This window comes from Balaenoptera ricei, chromosome 5 (genome assembly GCF_028023285.1).
Source record: "Balaenoptera ricei isolate mBalRic1 chromosome 5, mBalRic1.hap2, whole genome shotgun sequence".
Taxonomy (NCBI): Eukaryota; Metazoa; Chordata; class Mammalia; order Artiodactyla; family Balaenopteridae; genus Balaenoptera; species Balaenoptera ricei.
Genome location: NC_082643.1, coordinates 122953159 through 122974510, shown reverse-complemented (window position 1 = coordinate 122974510; position 21352 = coordinate 122953159). Strand labels below are relative to the sequence as shown.

The 21352-nt window shown below is 38.0% G+C and overlaps 1 protein-coding gene across 1 annotated transcript in view; it reads left to right on the top strand.

Annotated features, from left to right (window-relative positions):
- The first annotated feature begins 20707 nt into the window (after positions 1–20707).
- Positions 20708–21352, top strand: part of TNIP3 (TNFAIP3 interacting protein 3) — a 101467-nt gene continuing 100822 nt past the window's right edge. Inside the window, exon 1 of the mRNA XM_059923851.1 lies at positions 20708–20737. Within this exon, the coding sequence (XP_059779834.1) occupies positions 20708–20737 (30 nt within the window). The remainder of the gene's footprint in view (positions 20738–21352) is intronic.

Genomic DNA, 21352 nt, shown 5'->3' with positions numbered 1-21352 from the left:
CCTCTACTCTTCTCTCTCTTTAGCCCACACCCTCCCAGGGCCTTTGCGCTTGCCATTCCCTCTGCCTGGAATAGTCTCCTCCAGAGACCCACATGCTCACCCCCTCTCCCCCTCTGTATCTTGGCTTGAATATCACGTTGTCAGTGGCACCTTCTCTGACAATCAAATCCCAGCCCCCTCTCCACTTGTAGGTTTTATGTTTCTGCATACCATTTATCACCATATGACATATTCTATGTTGTGCTTGCCTGCTAATGTTCTGTGTCTCCAGTTAATCTTATGTTCCATCAAGGCATCGACTTCTGTTCTGTTTACTTCTGGTCCCCATCTAGAACAACATCTGGCACATAGTAGGTACTCCTAGAGACTGGCTGAGTGAATGAATCAATGACAAAAATAAATTGCTATTTCTATTACATAACCTTACCCTTTCCTCCAAAGAGAAAAATTTAGTTAATAATGTTACCCTCTGTAGGCAGTTTTGAATTTAGACACATTTTTCCCCCACTCATTTGTATGCATCATGGTTTTATCGTATATGTTTCAAGACATTTAAGTATTTAAAATAAGCAAAGTTGATGAGGACAAAAAGCTGATGAGAGCTAAGGTCTCCAGAATACTAAATGTAAACAAAAATTTAAATATATAATGATTATAACAGATTTAAGGGGAAAATCACATCGGGGGGATATAAAATCAAAGCAAACATTTAAAAAATTAAACAGGTAGATATAGATATATTTTTAAAAATCAAAGCCAGATGACAAATTTTCATTCTTGTTATTGATTTGCTATGAAATCTTTATATTATAGATAATATAGTAACTTGGAGCCAAAAAAGGCTTTGTTTAAGCCAAGAAATTCTTTACCTCATCCACATAATGCCAGTTGGAAGAGTTCTGAGACGATTACATTCAACAGCCTCTGACCAACTTTAACAAAGTGTGATGATGTATCTGAGACATCATTTTTCTGCTAAAACATTAATGATATCTGAGCCAAGGCGTTGAGCAAAGGAAAAGTTCAGTGTTAAATGGGGAAATTCCACTTAAGTATCACTTTAATCAATGGAGACAAGAAACCTTTCTTTGTTATATTAAAATCAGTTTAGGGAATGTATTTTATCAATAATTTACCTGTAAGTAAATTAAATCAATTTGAGATTTTCAAACAGAATTTTGTAAAATATATCCTAGGGATTTTTTTCTTTCATAAAAGGAGTAAGATTATCCTCAGAGGACAAGTTTTCAATAATTTGAGCTTAATGCTGGGAATCCCAGAGGCTGAGATGGTGGGATGTAGGTTTAAGCTTGCTAATAATGAGGAGGAACACTGAGGAGAAGATGCCAGATAAACCAGAGGGTAAACCTGCAAATGTCTGGCTTATTTACTGCCAAATCCATTGCTTGCTATTTGTGTCTGCCAACCCCAGAGACTTCCAAGAACTAAAAGTATCCTGGGAATATGTGAGGCAGTACCCTTCTTCCTCCTATTTACTTCCTTTCTCTCAACCTTGGTCTACCCTCCTGTTAGCTTCTCCTATCTAGCTGGAATCAATCTTTCCAGAAGTGTTCTTAGTTAAACAGACACAAGCATTTTATGCATACACAACACTTCCCGCACACTCATGTGCATACATGCACACACACACACATCTTATCCTATGCTTATATTAATACATTTCATACTACAATATATGGTGCTTCTATAGACAATAGTACCAATAAACTAGTTTATAGACCCTAAGACCAACATTGGCAGAAGCTGAAAAATGAAATATTACATCCACATCTATTACGATTTTTTAAAATAAATTTATTTATTTTATTTATTTATTTTTGGCTGTGTTGGGTCTTCATTGCTGCACGTGGGCTTTCTCTAGTTGAGACATGCAGGGGCTACTCTTCGTTGTGGTGCGCGGGCTTCTCATTGCGGTGGCTTCTCTTGTTGCGGAGCACGGGCTCTAGGTGCATGGGCTTCAGTAGTTGTGGCATGTGGGCTCAGTAGTTGTGGTTCGCGGGTTCTAGAGCGCAGGCTCAGTAGTTGTGGTGCACGGGCTTAGTTGCTCTGCAGCATGTGGAATCTTCCCAGACCAGGGCTCGAACCCATGTCCCTTGCATTGGCAGGCAGATTCTTAACCACTGCACCACCAGGGAAGTCCCAATTACAATTTTATTTGTCAATTAGACCTCAACAAAGCTAAGAAAAATAAAATAAAATACATAATTTTCAGATTGAGAAATAAAGAAATAAATTAACAGGATTTATTTTATTTTATTTTATTTTTAATTGGTATACAGTTGCTTTACAATATTGTGTTAATTTCTACTGTACAGCAAAGTGAATCAGCTATACGTATACATATAACCCCTCTTTTTTGGATTTCCTCCTCATTTAGGTCACCACAGAGCATTGAGTAGAGTTCCCTGTGCTGTACAGTAGGTTCTCGTTAGTTATCTATTTTATACATAGTATCAGTAGTGTATATATGTCAATCCCAATCTCCCAATTCATCCCATCTCCCCCTTCCCCCTTGGTATTCATATGTTTATTCTCTACGTCTGTGTCTCTATTTCTGCTTTGAAAATAAGAACAGGATTTTTAATTATATGTAATTCACTGATGTCAAATATTGAAGAAATGTTATTATATGTTAGGATATAAAGATAAGTGTTAGGCTATAATTTGCTTGAGGATATTATTTGTTGAAATTATTTTTTTCTGGAGGGCTTAAATTTCCTTTATCTTATTATCTTGGTAAACAGGATTTTTTTTCCTGCTTTTTCCTTTCCTTCTGCAGTCTCCTGGAGACTGTAGAAATGGATGTTTTACTCAATCTATTTATACGTATATTAGGAGCTTTTTAGCAAATCGTTTGTGAAAGAAAGGAGAGAATCACAGAGGGGAAGTTTACATGAGAGTTTTTGTTTCTCTAAGGCAAAGGGTAGGTTCTAAGCTCAGCACAGGTTGAGGTTCCCCAGGTCACAGGCTTGCTGGGCTATGAGAACTGTACCCCAAATGACCATCCTCACCCTTCAAAGGAAGTGTAGACAGATATTTTCACATCTAACCACCAGGCTCATTTCTCATGTCAGGTTTCTATAAAATTCCCTGCATTTTAATTGCCCAAATTAAAGGGTTAGAAAATCAGTCATAATAATAATTAAAAAAAAGTTTCCCACAAAATCATCATCGATTCTTAATTTTTCATTCATCAGTATGTCTTGTCCAAGTCTCCTAAATTCTAGCACTGTCCTTGATACATGAATTAGTTAATGTACAGCCGAAGTGGATTGTGTATGTCGATTTCTGTCATCTAAATGGCTTCTGTTCTTTTAAAACTCTTTACAAAAACTCTTTGGAGTGTTTTGCACACAGTGGCCATGTTTGAAAGACCTTTTCTAAAAAAGAAAACTACTCTTTAGAGGAAGCATAAATGAAATAGCCATCAAAATTCACTATGCCCCTGCGAAAGGTTGAATTTAGAGAGTTAAGTGAAGTACTTCATCCAGAGTGCCGCTATGATGTGGATGAAATGAAATGAAAGCAATCTTTACGCGAGAAAAAAATCTAGCCCCCAAGAAATCTTATAAATGCTTACTAGTTCAGTCTAAACTATGAGTCATGAGCCACGATCAGTGAAGTATTCCTCCTCAGGTTTCAGTAACCATGAAGGTAGTTTTTATAAAAGTAGTTTTTACCCTGCCCATAGTGATAGCTAGAAAAGATAAACTCCTACACAAGGTAATGGTGGGGGCAGCGTGAGAGGAGGTTCCGATCTGTGTGGGAAGCTGTAGGTGGTCAGGGACGACTCAAGAGTCCGAGATCAGGCTCCTAGTCATCTAGCTTTAGCAGTTCCCAGCTACTTTTTAGTTGCTTGGTTGGTCTGTTTTCTCTCTCTCTCTCTCTCTCCCTCACATTCAACACATATGTTCAAAAAACAGCTTACAGTTCTCATTAAAACACTTGAGTTTGCATGAACTTGCATCAGCAAATGGAATAAATTATTAAGAGCTTATTCACACACATTTTATCATTCAAGCCATGTGCTCCTGTAAATATCTTATTGAGTTGTTCTATTTAAAAATAAAGATGCTGTGTCATTCAATATATTAAATTCAGCATTTCATCTGAAATTCTCCAAGGCCTTGAGTTACAGTGTCATAGTTTTTTACCAAGGAAAGAATTTCTATCTTTGCATCATTCAATTTAAGATATTGTGGCTCAAAATTACCTTAGCAGAGAATCCACTCTCCCACAGAAACACTTACTGGACAGGAACTGATATTCTGAATGTTATATATTTTTTCTTCTTAAAATAATTAGCACATAGCACAGGGAGATCAGCTCGGTGCTGTGACCCGCTAGAAGGGTGGGAAAGGGAGGGTGGGAGGGAGGGAGACGCAAGAGGGAAGAGATATGGGGACATATGTATATGTATAACTGATTCACTTCGTTATAAAGCAGAAACGAACACACCGTTGTAAAGTAATTATACTCCAATAAAAACGTTATAAAAAAAAGAATTAGCTTTGAAATCTTTATTTAAAATGTTAATTAACTTTTATTCTATCAAAAACCGAACAATCTCAAACTTCCGTATTTTGTGTGTTTTGTGTAAATGTATTTATATGTGTAAGTATCTATGGCTTTATATGTATTTTGTGTATGTGTACACACACATAGAAAGGTAAATGAAATAAAAAATAAAACAGAAGTCACAGTAGAACATTATATTTTCACAACTTTCTGTTATTTTTACAATCCTACCACCACCAGAAAATGTCTCTGGTGGGCATCGAAAATCTAGCAGATGGAGATGACTACATGCACCCGTAGCTTCCCTAGAGCTCTGAAATGATCATGAGGCCATGCCTCTCCGTCATTCAAGGAGCCCTTCCGCTCCTCATTAATATGGGGCAGTTAAACTGAGTGCAATGCTTACTTCCCGGGTCTCAACGCCTATCACCACAACCTGAGGAGGTAAGAAGGTACTTCCTCTTTATCCACAATTTTGGCACAAGTTTCTTTGACCAAATTTCCAGAAATTAGTTCAAATTATCCACCCAGTTATATCTGAGAGCCCAAGGGAACCATATCACATACCCTCCAGGATAAAGATCTCAGGTTTTCAGATTCCAGAAGACTTGACCTGCAGTCACTCAGTCACTCATCTGCTGGCTTGGACTATGAAGGTGAATATGTCAGAAGTTAGAAGTTACACTGCTATCTTGCAGAGACGTGGAAAGTGATGTGTATGCTGTAGAGCCTAAAGCCAGACCCTGGGGACCCAAAGACCAGGGCTGAGGATATGGTGCGTGAACTCCACAAGAGGATGGTCACCACTGGAGAGAACAGAGGCCAGAGATGAGCAAGAAATAGTGGGTCTCCACCAGGAGTCAAGCAGTAAGATCCAGGCAAGTTACTCATCAGTGAGACAGGCAAGAATGCACGTTCTCACCTCCTCAAAAATACAAGTGACAATTTGTAGTTGTGCTCATTTGACATAATTAAACTCACTGCAGATGGTATAATTCTTTGCATTGTCATGTAGATTATACGACTACTCTGAAAATACAGCCATTTCAGTGGCGCATCACTTCGTTTCCTCTGCTCTCTCAAATTCTTTGATGCACCAGCTTCATCTCCAAGTCATAGCACTGTTACCTTCAAGATTCTGCAAGCACTAAGCAGCAATTATAGTGACAACAATTCCTGTAGAATTTACGAAGTGTGTACTCAAGTTAAAGCCTGAGCTGAGAAAATGGAATGCCTTTATGAGATTCTATTGCAGAAATCTCTATCCTAACAACATGATACTATCTTCAAGGTGATTAATGTAGGACCAAGATAGCACACTTCTTCCCCAGTCAGGGTATAAAGATGATTACTACCGATGTACAAATATTCCTAAACAACATATTTTGGTTCTACCCTCTAAGTATAACTGAACTTGACTTCATAATCCCAAATTCTCAGACTAACAGTAGAAGAGCATCTTTCAAACAGAGCTTCCAGAGTGTACAGGCATCACCAGCCAACCAGCAATCCTGTCTAAAGAGCAGTGTCCATACGCTAACACTATAATCTGCCCTACCTAGAATGACCTTCCCCTGGAAGCTATGTTTTACTAAACTTTCCAGACTCTGACCCAATACAATTTAGTGCTTTTGTTCAACCACACACATGCATGATCTCAAGTCATCGTTTCATTTGTCAAGATTACTAACAAATGGCAAATGGATGAAATCATACTGAGAGAATTTCTCCAGGTCAGAGATAGACTGTGATTCTCGTTTCATTCACATATAATTTCTTATAAGTAAACAGTTATTTCATTGATCCCTTCCAAATACTTTCAACTCTATTGTAACTGCTACATTCATGTTTACCTTGATTCCTCTTCATTTTTGGCCAGCTTAGTTTTGCTGTCTAGCTATAACCATTAAAATGAGGAGTCAAAAAGAATTTTCAGTCCAGGATAAAACCTTTAACCTCCAACACGTCTATTTCATGACTGTGATGACGTGGACCCAAAGAAAAGCCCTGGGAATTGGATGATTTCATTTGGGGCCTTTGACCTTTTCCACCTGCTGTTCATACCCAGCAAGCTTAAAGCCTCACCTTACTCTCGCCCTGGGGTTTTCCTAACAGTGGGCAGTAGCATACTGTTTAGCTCTGTACAACTTTCCACTCATAGATACAGACCCGTTTTAGGAAGAAAAGAACCAAGTAAGAAATTTTACTATCTCATCTCAAGGGGTTCTGGGTACAATAATTTTTCTTACTCCTGATCCTCATGGCTGATTCCAAGACGTGACAACTGACTCTGACCCAGCTCCTTATCTGAATACTTTGGCTTGTTTATTTCTTGGTTCTCACTCCTGAATTCCTCCAGCAACTTAATATCCTGATTCATTGGTTTGACTGAGTTTTTGTACTAACTGGCAAGTCAGACCTCCCAGCCTCCCACAGAAAGCCCCTTATGCCCACAACTTACCCATACAGCACTCTAGCAGTACCAGTACTGCCTGGTAGTACTAATACTGTCTAACAGTGCTGTCAGCTGAAGCTGAATCTATGCTGAGGTATTTCCATTAAAGTTCTAGCAACTACTAAAACAGTTGCTTTCTGATTGCCACTTGTTTTGGAGCTACTTGCCCATTTGATGACATTATGTATATTTATTTTAAAAAGTTGTCTTCTACTTGTAAATTTGCCCAAAGCCTCACCTCACTTTTTTTTTTTTTTTTTTTTTTGCCCCATTCAAGCCCTTAGCCTGGGTACATTCTTGAGGGATGACTTTGGCAATATGTCCAGTAGAGAGTAGAGACAGCCCCCATCTGAAGATGTGAATGAGTTTCACACTCCCAGGCTGCTTCTACTTATCACCCCCAGTAGAATTTGCTTAGGCAACAAGTGGAGATGTGGGGATTTTTCTTTTTTTTTTTGGAAGATTTTTTAGGAGGTTCTTTGTAAGAAAAGCCATCAGAGTGAGAAAAGAGCCCAGCTTTTCCAAGAAGCACGGCCACAGATGTCTTTGTGAGCGAGCAAGGACAAGAGGGCAGACAGCTGTTGGATCCTCTAGCTGCCTCTGAGCAGGCGGGGGCAGGTCCCCGGAATCACTCCCTCACAGGGGCGGCCAAGCGTGCCTTTTCGAGAGACAGGAAGTGAGAAGCGTGGGTGGGCAGGGCGTTCGACAGCATTTTGAGGAGTGGTTTCAGAATGAGGCAAGAAGGGCTCCAGATCTGCTTGATGGATTATAGAACGAGGGATAGGAGATTGTGCTGTCTTGTTTATTTTTCTCAGAAGTGGTGCTGTGGGCTGTGAGATACCCTTTAATGTTTTTCAAAAGACAAAAATAAAACCAGAATTAAATTTTAATGTTTGATGGTTATTGTACATTTTTTAGTGTCTCATAGGGCAGTCTATCACTTAGTATTTGCTGTGTAGCATATCACTCTAAAACTGAGTGATAAAACAACTAGTTATTTAGCTCACAATTCTGTGGACTGTCAGTTTGGCCTGGGCTCAGACAGGCAGTTCTTGTCTCAATGGGACTCATATATGTTTGCAGGCAGCAGCTGGTCAAGCAAGGCAATTACGCTTTGGGGGGTTGCTGGCAATTAACTAAGCAGGAGATGGGGGGGGCATCTGGGATACACGTCTCTCCTCTTGTTGGGAGAAACTAAAAAGTCGCATTGCTTCTACCAGCACTAGGGTAGAGTCTATTTCTCTGCTGCCTGAATCTGGGCTGGCCTTGTAGCTTGCTTTGCTGACTTAATGTGTAGGAAGCCAAGTTGCATCATTTCTGAGCGTGTTTGCTTCTGCTCTCTTTTTTTAGAACCCTACCAGGTTACCAGTGAAACAATGAGGAAATGTCATTGAAATCTGAATTGCAATATGGGGGTGAACACACGGTTCGACACTGGCTACTTCAGGTAGAGAATCAAACTTACATGATATTGTGTTGCTTCAATAACTTAAGGAAAACTCAATATCTCTCTCGTGAAGTTGTGAAGCTGTCATCAGTTTTCACCCAACATCCATGAAGCACTGAGTTTCCTGAGAAATGACAAATAGCTAAGTGGGTATCCTTCTTGCTTGGATTATTGCAGACTTAATTGCTCTGCTTCACTAATTGATCGCAGATTCTTTATGCAGGTGGCTATTACTGTGTGACTTGTAATCAAGCAAGCTTTGAATTATGGGCATAAGGTATTTCACCATAAACTGGACAAATTCACAAAGAGCATGCATCTCTGAGACCCTAAGGAGAAGACGGAGTCTTGTAAACTATACCAGTGACACAAGACAGGATGGAAGTCTCAGAGGCTGAAAAAAAACAGCAGGCAAAAGAGAGGTTTCTGGGATGGTTCATGATCTCAGAGACACACAGACCATGTAGAATGACCTCACTTCCCAAGAACAAGTGATTCAGAGTACGGTGACAAGGATTCTCATGGCTTCGGCTTCCCATTCCAACTGGAAGGCAACCTGTGGTCAAAGCATGTCGCCTGCCATGTCAGTAAACAAAGGATGTGGGGGCCATCTAGCGATCAGCCACTGCAGCTACCCCCCAACTGTGCACCCTGAGGGGATTCAGGATAGAAAAAACAGGACACTGGCCCTAGACAGCTAAGGTGCATATCAAAGGAATGATTTCAATGAGCCCAGACTCTTGCATCTTCCCGTACATCGAAAAGTGCTAAATTCATTAACTTGAGATATCCGGATTTTTTTTCAATTAACAGTAATCTTTTGATGTTCTGCCTGGTTTTTGTTGCAAAAACTCCTGTATATCCTGGCTCCTCCCTCACCTCTTCGGAGCAGTCCCTCAGAGCTCTCCGAGAGGTTCTCTCCCGGGCCTAAGTCCTCAGTAAGTTTGCCAAATAAAACATGATTCTCAACTTTTAGGCTGTGCATTTTTTTTTCAGTCGGCAAACCGCAACCGATCAACTGGGAGAAGTGACAGGAAGATGTTTGACAAAGGAGAAGAAAGGTCCAAGTGGAATATACTTATGGCTAACGACGGCTGAAGAATCTTGATATTCCCACCCTAAGATGAAGTATAAAGAGATGAGTCTTCTGTGGCTCTCCAGGAGCAACATAGAGGAGGGAGAGTCAATCCCAGAAAATGCAGTGGACTTTGAGGGCTGCAAATAACACCACAGCTTCTGAAGTCAGGCCCAACAAACAAGAACCTGGTGGTGGAAATAATCAGGTTCCCCTATTCTAATCAGCAGACATCCCAACCACAACTTACTGTCCAAGCCCCCACCTTCCTGTCAGCCTGGACCTCAGACTGTGGCTACATTTACAAAGTTGACTTCATCAGCCTGAGATGGGTCACAAACAGGAGGGCTGCAATTCACAAACCCTGCCATGAATGGGCAGCTAAAAGGCTGCCTCCTTGGTAAGGTTCTGTTTCTTGAACTGGGTGTTGGTTACACAGGTATATTCAGGTTTTAAAAATTCATCAAGCTGTATACTCGTGATACATGCACCATTTCTATATATTAATACATCAATAAAAAGTTTAAAAGAAAAAATGACTACTCCCTAGATGCTTCCAACACTGGGGTTTGGACATACCTCTGACTTTGCTTGTAACTGTGAGATGATACTTTCCAGAGAAACAAATATTCCTTTTCCCATTACTTGTGGTCACAACCCTAGGAATAAAAAAAAGAAATCATGCAGACACTTCCCCAGCAGAGCCTGGCAAAGGCAGGGGAAGTGCAGTGACACTGACCAGGGAAGAAGGAGATGACGGTTCCTGCTGGCCTGTGAATAGAAGGACGGTGAGGAACAAAAGGAGTCTGGACTTCTTGGAACAGAGGGTGACATAGATGTCATTTGGGCGTCACCAGAAAAACTCCATGATCACTTATGGTGAGAAGAGCAGTCACAGAGACAAAATTTGTACATTTTGGAGGATGGGTTATAAAACGCCCCAGTCCTCCACCTGTGAGTCTTTCAGCTGTTGTGTCTCTTTTTGCTTTTAAACTATTACCACACTCACACAGGACACTTCACATTTGACCCTCTGCTCACAGTACGTGTGGAAGTTTTCCCCCGCAGCAAGTAATTCTCTGCCACCTCAGCTGGGTGTCCATGAATTCAACTAAATTCTGGTAGGGCAGAGGGATGGAAATGGAGAAGTGAATGGGTAGAGAAAAAACCAGAAACAGCGAAGGCTTTTACATTTAGCTTTGAATCTACTTCTCACCCCAACTGACCTTAGAAATTCTTGATTTATTTGTGTAACAGTCATAAAATCACTCTGTAGGATAGTGTGAAAAATATGTTTCTGCCACTCATAAACCAGGGTCTGAATCTTAGCTATGCTAATTACCGGCTGAGGTAAGGTGACTTAGATGGGTCCTTCGGTTCTCGGCAGGGTTGAATTGGATACCTGCACCTACTCTTGTTCCGTTCTCCTCTCTTATTGGCTGATGCCGTGTTGAATCAGGTGTCAAATATTTTGAATATTACCTCTGCTTCTCTGAGCTTCCTTTTCCTCATGGATAATAGGGGGCTAGTGACACCTTATTTGCTAGTTACTAAAAAGAAAAAATGAGATAATGCAGTGCTTCTCAGACTTTAGTGTTCTTTAATGAGATCCCCTCTTATAGCTACCTGGAGATCTTGTTAAAATGCAGATTTTGATTCAGTAAGTTTGGGTTGGGGCCTGAGATTCTGCCTTTATTACACTTTCTTACAAGTGTTTTGCTGGTCCAAAGACCTCACTTTAAGTAGCAAGGAGGTAATGTTTGTAAAGCAACTGGTACATAATAGACGATCAGAAATTATTGCTAGTCATTATTTTCGATTATTATCATCAAACTCATAAATGTAAATTGCTTCCATTTATATTTAAGTATCATGCAACACAATAATCATAAGTTATTAAGTTATGCAAGCTAACTTTTCTTATAAACTTGGCTTAATTTCAGCAATGGTCTCTGTCCATATGTGTTTATTCTTTATATTACATGGCTCATTTATACACAATTTTAAAAACCACAGAGAGAATGACATGAAAATCACTTCAGTTTATAATTTTTTAATTCTCTCTCTCTCCATTTTAGTATATAAAGAGGAAACTATAACTTATTAAACTGCAAGAGATATTCCTAGTTTCATCCAATCAAAAAATATTATTGTCGCTAGTAATACTTGTTAGCTTCATCCAGTAACAAAATATTATGCTCAATAATGATACCAATTATTATGTGTATGAAGAAGAAAAAACCAAATAATAATAATAATAATAATGATAATTTGGTGCACCAAATTATCTGAAAATGGTGTTGTCTTTCGAAATCACAGCCTTATATCAGAAGTTCTTTCTCCATTTTTTCTCTTTCCTTAATATAGTTGTATACTCTTAAACTTTGCATAAGTCCTATGTTTGACCTTTGTAATTAAAAAATTAAAGGAAAAATATTTATTATTTTGGGTCCTTGTTTACTCTTGACTTTCCAGAACACTAGCATCTTTGTAAAATAGAGAAAATTTCCTTCAGAGTGAAGTACTTTCCCTTACTGTCAAACATTTTTACAGAACAATGAAGGACATGATGAGAACAGTTTTTCCTAAGGCCTAGTTACTCCTTGGTAGTAAATTCGGCATTCAAGTATACAACTATTAATTGTGCCGGGAGTCCAACTCTTCTAAGTCTTTAATACTTTGGTTTAAGAGCTGAAAGAGTTAATATAATTCCATGAGTAGAATCCACTCAGAGTCGACACGTGGTAGAACAATGTGAGAGTAAAATTTTTGTGATTTTTTTTTTTCTCAACTATATAAGGGAACTTAAAAAGCATAAAGCCAATCAAAATGGAAATGTGTTGTTTGCTATTTAGGGTGTTACCAAATTATAGAATCTTTGACCTGGAAGAGATTTTCAGGCATCATCTGTCCCAGTCTCATTTTTAGGAAAAGGAACTGAAATCTCCAAGGGTTAAATGAGTCTGATTTGTAGTGAGGTTGTTAGAATGAATGCCATGGGAGAATAATGCATTGGTTTAAACTAAACTTCTATAAACAGATCTCAGCATTTTGCTCCTTGGTGTACAAAATTATTTCCAATACAAGCTTCAAAATTATCTTGTGAGTTTCAAAGTGTTGGAGGTAAAGTTTTACATTTGTTATGTAACCTTCTGAGTCCTTTGCGATAAAACACTGAGGACCCCTCCCAAACTTTAGCACAGTAAATGGCTTTTCCTTAAAATATCCTTAAAGCTAATCATTTTAGTAACTGTTCCTACAGTTTTAAAGTTCCTGTCTATTCCCAAGTGTGCAAACCCCGCAATGCTGTAGATTTGGAGTTAAGATCTGAAGATCACACGAAGATCATTGGCTGTAAATGAGGGTCATAGAAGGTAGAAATCACAGCTTAAGATCAGAAGTTATTTTTCTCTTTTAGATTTTCAACTGAAAACAAGAAAATGCTGTAAGAAATATGTCTCTTCAAGTAGGATGTGTAGGCCTTCTAATACCCAAACTCAGTTTTGGCACAGATGGAGAATGTATAAATTATTCAGTGTTGGTCTTATAAAATTTGGTCCAAAATGCCTGACTTCTAAGTTAATGCTCTTTGGGTGGTAATTCCTGTAAGATAGGAATGATCAAAAGCAAATTTAATGTTGAAAACAGGTATGGTCCCTAAATTTGGATGAGAAAATATATTCATTCATATTGAAAACAGGAAGGAATACAGTTGTGGTGAAGATAAAAGTCTAAGAGGTTGAGTGTCAAAGATTTCTCCTGGGATGTCTCTACACTGTCAACACCTGGGGTGGCCTTTTAAAGATCACCATGTCTCTGGGCCTGGCATACAGTAATAACTAGACTTTGGTCCCAAACAGCTGCATTTCTGATTTATCTACAGCCATGATTCATATCCATTCTCTCATTCTCTTTAGAAATAAGATTTTTGCCCCTTCTCCCTCCCAACTCTTTGCCTGATATATCCTCTTTTATGGTAGAATTTTTCAGAAAAAAAATCAGATCTAGTAAGGAAAAAGTGATATTTCAATGGTTTACATTATATGCTATTTAGCCCTTTGTTATATACACTGGAGTTTTTTTTTTAAAAGCATGCACGCACGCGCACACACAAACACACACACAGTAATGAGGAAGAACTCAGTGAAAATGTGTAGAACTACTCAATTCCTTAAAATTTTTTTCCATTGGGAAAAAAAAGAATGGACAAAAAAGTCAAATTTAACCATTATACCTTGAGTACAACTGTTCCCAGATTTTTATGAAGGGGTATTCAGTTTTGCAAAATGATGACAAAAATTATCTGTTCTCTATGTCAATTTTCATCCAGGTGAAATTTTATCAAATAGTGAAATCAGCTCTACTCCTGGTTGTTACTGGAGTTTGAATCTGAGAGAAAAAAATGCCTTTTTTTTTATGAAGTAGAAAGCCCAAATTAATACTAAGGTTTATTCTTCATAAACTAGGCTAGGAGACAGTAGAGCAGAAGTCGCAATATTACTCTTCTGGTTGGCTAGCCATCCAGATGAGGCTCCTGGCACAACTATCTCCGTCCTTGAAGTAATATTACAGGTGATGTCCTGAAGTTTTCATGGAAATACACCCTCTAGTTTGAATCTCTCATGGAAATAATGAGGACCAAAATTTGGCAAGAGGTCATGGCCTCCCTCTTGAAGGACTCTGGAGGATTATCAAATGTGTCTTATCTTCAGGAAGCTGTCACCCAACAGACGGAATCTAGTTTGAACAACTCCTGAGGACCCTGTATTTTAATGGGACAAACATTGCTAGGTTCATTTTACCATATTTCTTTTAAAAACCTTATGATGATGAAGCCTTTGAAAGTGAATTTCTCAACTGTGGTACCTACATGATCGTCTCCATTCAACCTCCACTCTTACTCATGATTCGGAATCTGGGATGTTGAGAGGCTGGGAGGAAAAAGAGCCTGAGTTAGGGGTAGAGAGGGAGAGGAGAGGGCCTGGAATCATGCCAGAAAGGAAGCATGTGGAAGCACTTTGCCTGCCTTCCTCAGGATGCCTGCGGACTGCCTGCTCACGAGGCGCAGCTGAGGTCCATGGGAGCCTGGTTACCGAGCGACACATTTAGCTCATCTTTAGGGACAGGTTGGATTTGCCCTTTCCCAAGCCTAAAGCTGGGAAACTTCCTTACCTTAGCCTCTTTAATACTCTTAATATTACTTCCAGACAAAGGAAGAAATACTGAATATGACTTTCTTTTTCCCAAACTCAACTCTCAGTGGCCTTGTCTTATACTTTACCAGTCTCGTTTTCTCCGTTTTCCCCCTTTTCCCTCAGACACTTGTACCCTCAAGCCATGTGAAACTAATTTTGGATCAGTCACTTTAGGTATTAGTCTTCACGTTTCATTAAATTTTTTTCAACTCATTTCCTTATTTTTCCCTGAAGGTAAATCACTAAACAAAATGCTCTTTTGTGAACAGTAAAAACCATTTGGTCGATAGTCAGCTTTTGCTTGCCGTTGATGTTACGTGGCTTAGATGTGTACTAGAAGCAATGCAGTGCTTTACGGACCAGTAATGCCTTTATTTCATGACGGTGTTCTAGAGAGAGTCCAGCTTCCCTTTTACAGTCAGAATGATGGGCGGTAGAGATAAGAAGATCTGTTCTTGAGTTTTAAAGACTCTCCCTTCTCCAACATTTCATGAGGTAAATGAAAATCATGTCTTGTTCCATTTTCCATTGACCATCCCCCTGTTCTTCCCATAGTTTTTAATGGAAATAATCTTCTTGCTTAATCGTCAATAAACTCTGAAAGAAATGTCTATGCTCTGTCCAACACTTTAATTTATGGGATCATTACTAGATTGGTCCTGAGACACTCTGGGAACTCTTCAAAGTTTTAATAGCAGCAATTACGTGGTGCATTTGTATAGCACTCTGTAATTTTTATAGAAATTTCAGAAAAGGAAAATATCAGTTAGATCTAAAGCTTCCAATCTATAAGAATGACTTGACTTTCCACCTTATGCTGTTGGCTGATAAATGTCTCCTTGCTCTTTTGACATCACACTAAAATGGCATATCCTTGTGAAACATTAAGTAATTATTCTTCTCATATGGAAAGAAACTGACAGGGTAAATGTCATTTTGTGTTAACTCAAAAGACCTTTTAGAAGACATGTTCAAAAGATTTTAGGAGACCTTAAAGCAACAGTACTGGTATTTCAATGTCAAATATGTTTACTTTAATAACTCAGATTAAAGACATTGTTTACTTCCTAGTTTCTGTTTAGATTTTTTTTAGGTTGATTGTATGTGCAAACTACATTGCATTATAGGCTTTTCTTCTTGTGGAAAATTTTTGAAAATACAGAAATAAAGTGAAAAAAATATAACAAACAGTCATGATTTCACCACTCAGTATTGATATTTATAACATTTTTGTCATAAAAAGATAATGTTGAAGTTCTCTTTGGAATCCACTTACTTTCCAAAATGTGTTTGTGGAAGTGGAATTGTAGAAGTGAAATCTTCTCACGGTGTCAGTCTATTTTTCTGAAGTACAATGCCTGTTGTGATAAGAGCTGAAATGTACCAAACAGTCAAACTCCAATACAGTCTGTCTTCTCCAGCGTATTGCCCACATGCTGTTGGCAGTTTACTCTCACCATGTCTACCAGAAAAATTAACACTCCAATATAATCAAATGGTGTAAATAACCCCTAATGATTCCTATTGGGTTCTTCATCCACAATGATTTCATTTCTGAACTTGTAAAAATTTTTTTTATTACTTTAGAGAGGTTTGCCCCTGCTAAAAATTCTATGGACTATCTTCTCGTATAATGAGAAAAATATACATGATTCCTATCCTATAATGCCAGTGAAGCAATATAGAGGCCATAAGTACAATTTCCCCTCTAAGGAAACACTCAGCAACTCCTTTTTAAAAAGGGAGTGGGCTTATTTCTAAATTACTTTAAAGAATGAGTGTTTAAATGTTAACCTGGCTGCTAGCTCTCTCAGGGAAAGAAATAGGAAGATGAAACAGAGGAACATTCCTAGAAATGAGTGTGTGACCTACGTGGTCCTTACAGTAAATTATACTAATTTTACATTTATGTTTATGTGTTGTGGCCCTATTAAGCTGATATAACTTTTCCATTAAGTGGGCAGGTGGATTTCCTGTAGTACCTCCAAGTGCCTGAAGAGGTATATTGTTTTCTTGTTTCCATTACAGCATAGAGACTAAGAGGGAATCCTCTGTGGTATTTTCACATAGGTTGTGAATCTTTTATCTGTAGGTTGTATTTGTATCCAAGAGGTGAATATTAGTAGCCTCTTGGTGGCAGAGTGACTTTCTTAAGAAAAAGGGGTTTCCCTGTGCATGGGGGGATTAACCTTTCAAAATATATGTTTCTACTTCAACCACTTAGTTACTGTTTGATTCAAAGGCTGTCATAAAGACAACCTCTCCACGTCTTTATTAGACCTTGTAGTACACTTACCTAGATCTGAGAGGAACTTTCAGTATAGAGCATGGTGAGTAACGTATCCTCCTGCCTTTACTTTCATTTCGCTTACTTACCAGAGTTTGCCGTAACTTAATTTCTTTTTAAAATGCCTAGAGTTTTCATATTAAAACGGCATGTGTGATTGGTTTTTGAATTTGGTAATATTAGCGATTAAGATCCGGTTTTGTGTATTCCAGGTGGGAAATGAGATAGAATGTATAAAATGTAATAATGTGTGATGTTCTCCTTTAAAATTTTTATAGCTTTCACCAGTTAGCCCCTTTGTCCGTGTCAGATAAGAGATTTTGAAATGACACATTTAACTATGTGATGTTATCCTATTTACTATTTCTAACAATTCTGTAAATAATAACCAAATCGAAGCACTCATATGAATAATTTTACTATGATTGTCCTCTTAGGCAATATTGCAGGGTTCAACAATCTTGATTAAGCAATGAGCCGTGCAAGGATCCAGGCAATGTGTGTCCCTGTAGTGGATAACCTTCATTGTATTCTTCATGGTATTATAGAATCATGTTGATGGGAAGCATAAAACGTTCTAAAAGAATGTATTTCTAAATATGAAGTCACTGGGTTAATTTATTTAAATTGTCAAATCTTCCAAAGGAGATTGGAAAATAAACTTCCCTAGGTGCAATTTAACTGTAAGCAATCAGATTGACAACCAAGGAAGGTTCATTTTAAAAGCCAGCGGTGGACAAAGGGAGACCAGTTGGCTGTGAGCACAGTGATGATTTTTTTCATTAATCTAGCAACATTAAGTTTCTGGCTTAGCCAAAAAATGTTCTGTTGTGAAATACTAAGGGGCTTCATTATTCTTGGGAATCTCAGGCAATGCCCTGTTGCAGAAACTCTGAAAGCCCCTTTTTAAATGGCAAAGCATCCAAGGACCTGCTCCCACAGCACAAGGCCTTAACATGATGGGTGACAAGCAAGTATCTGTAGAATGGGTCAATGTTAACACAGACAATTTTCAGAAATGTTCTCCTCAAATTTTTGAGGCTAATTTTATTTTTCAATTGGAATTGTAATATATTTTTAAAATCCAGAAAATAACGGGAAACAAATCCTCTCATTTTCTCCTTTCCTTTTCACTCTGTATCTTTGTCTCTCTCTGTCTCTTTCCTGTCTTTCTGTCTCTCTCTCCCTCTCTCTGTCTCCCTCTCCACTGGCTTCCCTCGCTCTCCACTAAGTCTACATTTTAATTAGTACATCATTGGCTTCCAGTATAATTATTCCATTGAAATTTGCAGTCACTGTACAATTTCCCAGTTTTAATGAGATAAATGAGGCATGAATGAGGAAGAAATAATCATTCTTAAACATGGGAAATGTAGTATTAAACTCAATTCCTGCAGTTAAAGGAACCTGAAACACAGGTGTTAGAGGGGCCTGTGGAACAACAGAAGAGACAGGCACCATACTATATGCTTCATCAATCAAGGTCCCTTACTCCTTGACCATCTTCTTCCACTGGGGTTAAGCATCTTTACCTAGATAGTGAGGGGGTAGGGGGAGGGGGGAATGAAGATGCTTACCAAGTTCTTTGTCGACTGAATACTTCCTGCAGAGAATAAAACCTTAGGCCTTGTTTTAACTGTTAACTTTTAAAAATTGCTCTCTAATGTTTTATGCTTAAGTGCTGTAGCTATCACTTTGTAAACTTCGCTTCCTCATTAAGATCAGATAATGAAGAGGTCTCAGAGGAAAACCTGTTAGGCACAGTTGTTCTCCCATCTGTTTGGAGTTGTGACAGTTTAGATATTTCAAACATTGTTTTCATGAAGGAAGAAGGATTTAAAATAAAAGAAACATATTTTACACACATATGTCCTCGAGTCTTTAAGAAAGATGAGAGAATTTTTAAAATGTCTTTCTACTGAAATTGCACAGAGCATGAGTAAACAATCAATTTTATTTGAAAACACTGCCAAGATGAAATATCCCCAGGGTTTTAAAATAAAAACAACATATGGGTGAAAATTATTCTAGTGGCTGCAAAGCACAGTCCCAACAAATGGATCCCTTGATTGATCTAAGAATGTAAAAAACTGTGGATGACAGAGAAAGAGTCACAGTGGGGCAGTTAGTACACAGTTAATAGATTATTATGGTAAGTAATCAAAGTTAATTATTCTATACTTTTGCTAAGCTGAGAGAAGAAATATATTAAGTGGCATAATTCATAAAATACATTCAAAAGTAAATTACTCCTTTCACAGCTTTAAAATACATCTTTAATTACAAGATGGTGAAATGTTTCCTTTTTTTTTAAAATTTTATTTATTTATTTATTTATTTTATTTTTGACTGTGCTGGGTCTTCGTTTGAAATGTTTCCTTTTGATGTGAATAAATATTGATAGATTATGTCCAGATGACAGATTGCATGCTTACAAGGTATATCAGTACATTCTTCAGTAGGTTGCCATATTCACCTTTTTTCCTTCAGTTTTGAAGAATATGTTATCACTTTTCACAAACTCTTTACTAGGAGAAGCTGTTCAAAAGTGTTCTGGGAAGAAAGCTTACATTTTTTTTAACTACAAAAGGCAAAACAACTGTAGATATTAAAATAAGCAAAAAGCTTTTCAGCCTGAACAATAGGAAAATGTGCTTCCTCTTTGAATTTTTCTTGTAGAGAGGAACATAAAACATTGGAACAGTATCAAAACAATCAAATTTGATTTATAGTTGCAAAAAGTGAGTAGGAAGATTCTCAACCTTAAAGTGTTTCATGTAGACAAATTTAATCCTACCTAAATGTGTGTCAAAAAATAAGATAAATTTCTAATTAGAGATTATACTGTTGCTTTTTTTTTTTTCATTTTTTAAAATATTTATTTATTTATTTATTTATTTATTGGCTGTGTTGGGTCTTCGTTTCTGTGCGAGGGCTTTCTCTAGTTGCGGCAAGCAGGGGCCACTCTTCATCGCGGTGCGCGAGCCTCTCACTATCGCGGCCTCTCTTGTTGCGGAGCACAGGCTCCAGACGCGCAGGCTCAGTAGTTGTGGCTCACGGGCCCAGTTGCTCCGCGGCATGTGGGATCTTCCCAGACCAGGGCTCGAACCCGTGTCCCCTCCTGCATTGGCAGGCAGACTCTCAACCACTGAGCCACCAGGGAAGCCCTATTCTGTTGCTTTTTTAAAAATAAGAAAAAATATCAAAAAATAAAACTGTAAACATTAACGTTAGATAAGACTAAAGCAGAGACTATGTAATTAGTCTGGAAGGATCTTGAATTTCACATGTAAAAGCAAAAGGATGGATTCTGTATCTGAAATCCAGTGTCCGGAGGTCAGGTCTCATCTCAACTTTTCCTTACCAACAGAAAGCATTTATTAAAATCTCAGGGCTGAGCTCATTAACTATTCATTTTTATTATACTAAACAGTCATTTATTTTCCTTTGAGTTGTATTGAGATGGCATAGTTCTTTATATATGTGTATGTTTGTTAATCTGGTGACAATCACCTGGATGTTAAAATTCCAAGGTAATTTCTATGTAGTCACGGATATTTAGATTTATCACAAGTCCTTGATGTTAATAATAATAATCTTATATTACTATAATAATAACATAATAATAACATGGTAAGTAATGTTAAGTACTTATAATAATAATAATAATAACATATTATTATCATTTTGAAAGTACACAGACTCGGACATGGCTTCTATTGCTAAAAATTTGGTGCAGGTCAGAATACACCCATCTGAAGTATATTCCCATAAAACAACACCTCCTTAATCTCCCAGTTTCATGACTATCAACAAAACATTCAACATCCATGAATAATAACATACATAAAATATTCATGTCCCATAAAAATCACTTTCTCTATAGGTTTTCCAATGAGTTTTGAATGTTAAACAGTATTTAAATTCTGCAATAGTTATTTAGAACTTACTATTCACCAGACAACTCTGGGCAAATCTCCTTGTAGTGCAGGCAAACTGGCAGTGCTTTCAAATGCAACCTCTTGTGTTTAATCTTTATGTTTTTCCCTTTGAAGATAGGAAGCATTATTGTTACTTCACAGATGAGGATATTGGGGCTCTGAGAGTTCAATTTGCCAAAAGTCACAAAGCTTGTTGAGTATAAGAGATAGATTGGGACTCACATCTTTTGACACTTACTTAATCCAATCATTCTTTGTAATATGCATGTTAAGAAAGGTGAATTTCTAAATTGGGGGACCTCAGGGGAGTCCTTCAATAGAAATCCACAGAAAGAGACTAATTCCCCAGATAGAGCTGGATAAAGGCCCAGAGCAAGCACATGCTTGTCTTGCTGCAGAATGAAAGGCCATGC